Source organism: Cicer arietinum, chromosome 6, assembly GCF_000331145.2.
Source record: "Cicer arietinum cultivar CDC Frontier isolate Library 1 chromosome 6, Cicar.CDCFrontier_v2.0, whole genome shotgun sequence".
Classification (NCBI taxonomy): domain Eukaryota; kingdom Viridiplantae; phylum Streptophyta; class Magnoliopsida; order Fabales; family Fabaceae; genus Cicer; species Cicer arietinum.
The window spans coordinates 32,108,322-32,111,776 of record NC_021165.2 but is presented as its reverse complement, the minus strand read 5'-3'; the positions used below and the strand labels follow the sequence as shown (position 1 = coordinate 32,111,776).

Genomic DNA, 3,455 nt, shown 5'->3' with positions numbered 1-3,455 from the left:
GTACTACTTGTGTTCTAACAACTCAAGGATTAAAAACATGATTACATCTAAAATTAATCAATTAAAAAAGTCGATTTAACATTTAATTATTTATAAAAATAAATTTTAGAATTATTACGTTGTAACAGTTTGCGTCCTAAAAGATTAAAAAAAACATCTCATCTAATTAACCCTTCAAATTCAATTATAAATTATCTTTGCCCTTTTTTTTAAATAAATAAAAAAATTAAAAATTGATGCTAAATATTAAATAAGTTTAAATAGTTCTACGAAATAAAATCAGTAGTAAACACACACAAAAAAAGCAAAAAAATGGTAAAAAGATATATGGACTTGTAATATGATCTATTAAATAAATAAACATTTTAATAATAATAAAAAAAAATATTCATATGGACTTGTATATATGGACTTGTAATATGATCTTTCAAAATAACTTTTAACTAAACAATTGATTGAAACAAAATTCATTTTGATATTAAATAGCACAATCCAAAGTTAAAAAGAAAATCGATTAATACCACTCATAAAATAAATGATGTTTATTATCATTTAATTACATTTGTAATTATTTTATAATAAAGGGAAATTAAATGGAAATCAAATCAAAAAATTTATTAATTAAATGGAAATAAGTTATGGGAATATCATGGACTGGCAAGGCTATAATGACTAGCTAACAGAAAAGTCTCGTGAACAGCCTGGCAGCAGCCGTTCATTCAGGCTGGCAAGCAAGCGTGCTTTCCTAAAGCCTATCAACAAAAAAGCAAACTTGGCACAAATTGAAAATTCTGAAGCTAAGCATCCAGTAGAAAATAAAACCAATTTTAAGCTTTACTAACACAACTAAAATGATCTCAACCAAAATCAACATCCACATAAACAAAATAAAATTTCATCTTTTAAATAAACCAACTCTAGTTTCAAATTTTAGCTTCCAATCTAATAATATAATGTTCGAAAAACAGCAAGCATGAAGTTAATAAGAAGATATATGTCTTTTCAGATATCGGTGAAGACAGATACGGTGGTGTGCGGTGGAAGTTGGGACGGTAATGCCTTATGTTTCTTCTTCTTCTTCTCTTTCTTTTTATGTGTTTTTTTATCAGTATTAATCTCATATCCCTCCCCTTTTTTGAAATTTGATAGGGCGTATATATAGAGTTTTTTTATTTGTTTAGTTGCTTTTTTGCTTGCTTTGGTCCTTCTCCATCAATGTCATATTTGATGTTTCGTTTTCTTTGCTCATCATCTGCATTTTTCTGCACCTTTGATGCCTTCATAAATTTAGATTATTTGTTCTGACCTGTTCATTGCTGAGCTTTTATTTATCTTTTAGTTTCTTTTTTTTTAAACTCAAAAATTTTTCTCTTTGTTCTTATCATGTGTGCAAAGGTTGACTAGTAAAAAAATGCTTTTTTTTGTTTCTCCAATTAGTTACAAAGCAAAGGCAGGTGCCTCAACCATGACACTGTATCAGGAACAGAAAGGCAGCAGTAAGGATAGCAACAAAACAGAGCCAAAGTAGACTGGCTTAATTTGATTTAAATTTGATTGTAACCTAGGTAGTTAATCCCAGATAGCGGTGCGTCGCGGCCAACCCCGGAAACCGGGATAGCGGGATAGCGGGTTGCGGGATACCGGGATGACCTCTACATGAATAATGCTATATAAACATACATTTAGATCTCAAACTCACAGTCTAAATCAAAACATACATTTAGATACCAAATAGTCTTAATCAAAATATAGATTTAGATACCATATATCATCATGTTCTTCAACATAGTAGAGTAATAAAATTAACAAAATATTAAAACTAAAATGCATGTTATAGGAATCAAAAATCATCATCATCTTCAACATAGTCTTCTTCCTCTTCTTCCTCCTCATCTTCCCCATCAACTTCAATATATTCTTCGTTCTCCTCCTCCTCATCCTCATCATCTTCAACATAAATAGGTTCAACTTCTTCAACATATTCTTCTACCACCACTTCTTTTGATATTGTTTCTTGTGCTATTGCCCTAGATGCACTTGCAGTTGCCTTTTCTTTTACTGCCCGCCTAGTGTAGACCACCGGCTCATTAGCCCCACTTGCATTGGCAACATCAGTCCAAGTTAGATTATCACCAGCATAAACTAATTCTTCAACAGGTTCACCATCATCCCCCAAGTCTCCCACTTCAAATTCATTGATATAATCATTATCATCATTCAAGACGATTGGATCAATCACATCACGACAATCATATCGCTCTTTCAAAGCCTGATTATACTTAACGAAAACCAAGTCTTCCAACCTCTTATGCTCAAGTCTACTTCTCTTCTTGGAATGAATCTAAGTATCATATTTAAAATGTTAGTTTACTAAATTAATATGAACCTACATAGTAGAATACTCTATAACTTAATAACAAGTATTAAGTATTAACTTACATGCTCAAAAGTACTCCAATTACGCTCACATCCTGAAGAACTGCATGTCAAACTCAACACTTTAATGGCCAATAATTGCAAAAGTGGAGTTTGTGCTCCATAAGTCTTCCACCACTCAGCTGCAATGAAACAATCATTTTCATTTTATACAAGTTGTTGTGTGCTAAAAAATTTAAGAAGAAAATAAATGAAGTTCCAATCCAATTACCGGGAGCTAATGTTGTCCTTTGTCTTATTGCTCCACCCAATCCAAAGAGACCATTAGCAATCTTATATTCTGACAATTGTGCTGTAGTCATGTCACTCATTTGATGACTTTCACTAAGTATTTCGATGCATAAGTGAAGACCTCCCACCAATATGGGATTATTCTCAATTTCTGGCCTGCTATAAAAATACTTCGGATTTAGGTAGTAGCCTGCAGCATGCAATGGATGATGAAGTTGACATTTCCACCTTTCATCAATGATTGCAAATACATCTATGTACTTGCTTGCTTGTTCATTGAAAGCTTTTCGAATATCCTCCTTGGCCTTGATCATTGCTGCATATATATATCCCATTGCAGGTTTTTTCTCATTATCAACAAGTCTTAACACTTGTACAAGAGGTCCCATAACCTTAAGAGTGTAGATGATATCATTCCAAAATGATGTCAAAAGTACAATACGAGTTGCCTTCTTTCCCTTAGGATCATTAGCTGCCTTGGACTTCAACCATTCTTCAGAAGTGAACATCTTTCTAAGGTTGGTTTTTTGTTTATGCAATCTTTGCAAAGTAAGAAATGTGGTAGCAAACCTTGCGACTCCATGTCTAACCAATTCAACATTGCCAGTGTTCTTCCTCATTATGTTCAACGCCAATGTGTGGTTATAAATGAAGCCAACAAGACTAATCCCTTTTTGAATAACCATTTTAACCTTAGCAATCTTTCCAATATCTTCTAACATCAGGTCTAGACAATGTGCAGCACACGGAGTCCAAAACAAGTGTGGTCTCTTGGCAGTTAGTAGTTT

The 3,455-nt window shown here is 32.7% G+C and overlaps 1 protein-coding gene across 1 annotated transcript in view; it reads right to left on the bottom strand.

Annotated features, from left to right (window-relative positions):
• Positions 1 to 1,743: 1,743 nt before the first annotated feature.
• LOC101501031 (uncharacterized) overlaps positions 1,744 to 3,455 on the bottom strand; it is a 3,646-nt gene continuing 1,934 nt past the window's right edge. The window contains exons 3-5 of the mRNA XM_027337745.2: positions 2,648 to 3,437; positions 2,440 to 2,558; positions 1,744 to 2,341 (exon numbers count right to left, since the gene is read on the bottom strand). Of these exons, the coding sequence (XP_027193546.2) occupies positions 1,841 to 2,341; positions 2,440 to 2,558; positions 2,648 to 3,437 (1,410 nt within the window). The 3' untranslated portion in view covers positions 1,744 to 1,840. The remainder of the gene's footprint in view (positions 2,342 to 2,439; positions 2,559 to 2,647; positions 3,438 to 3,455) is intronic.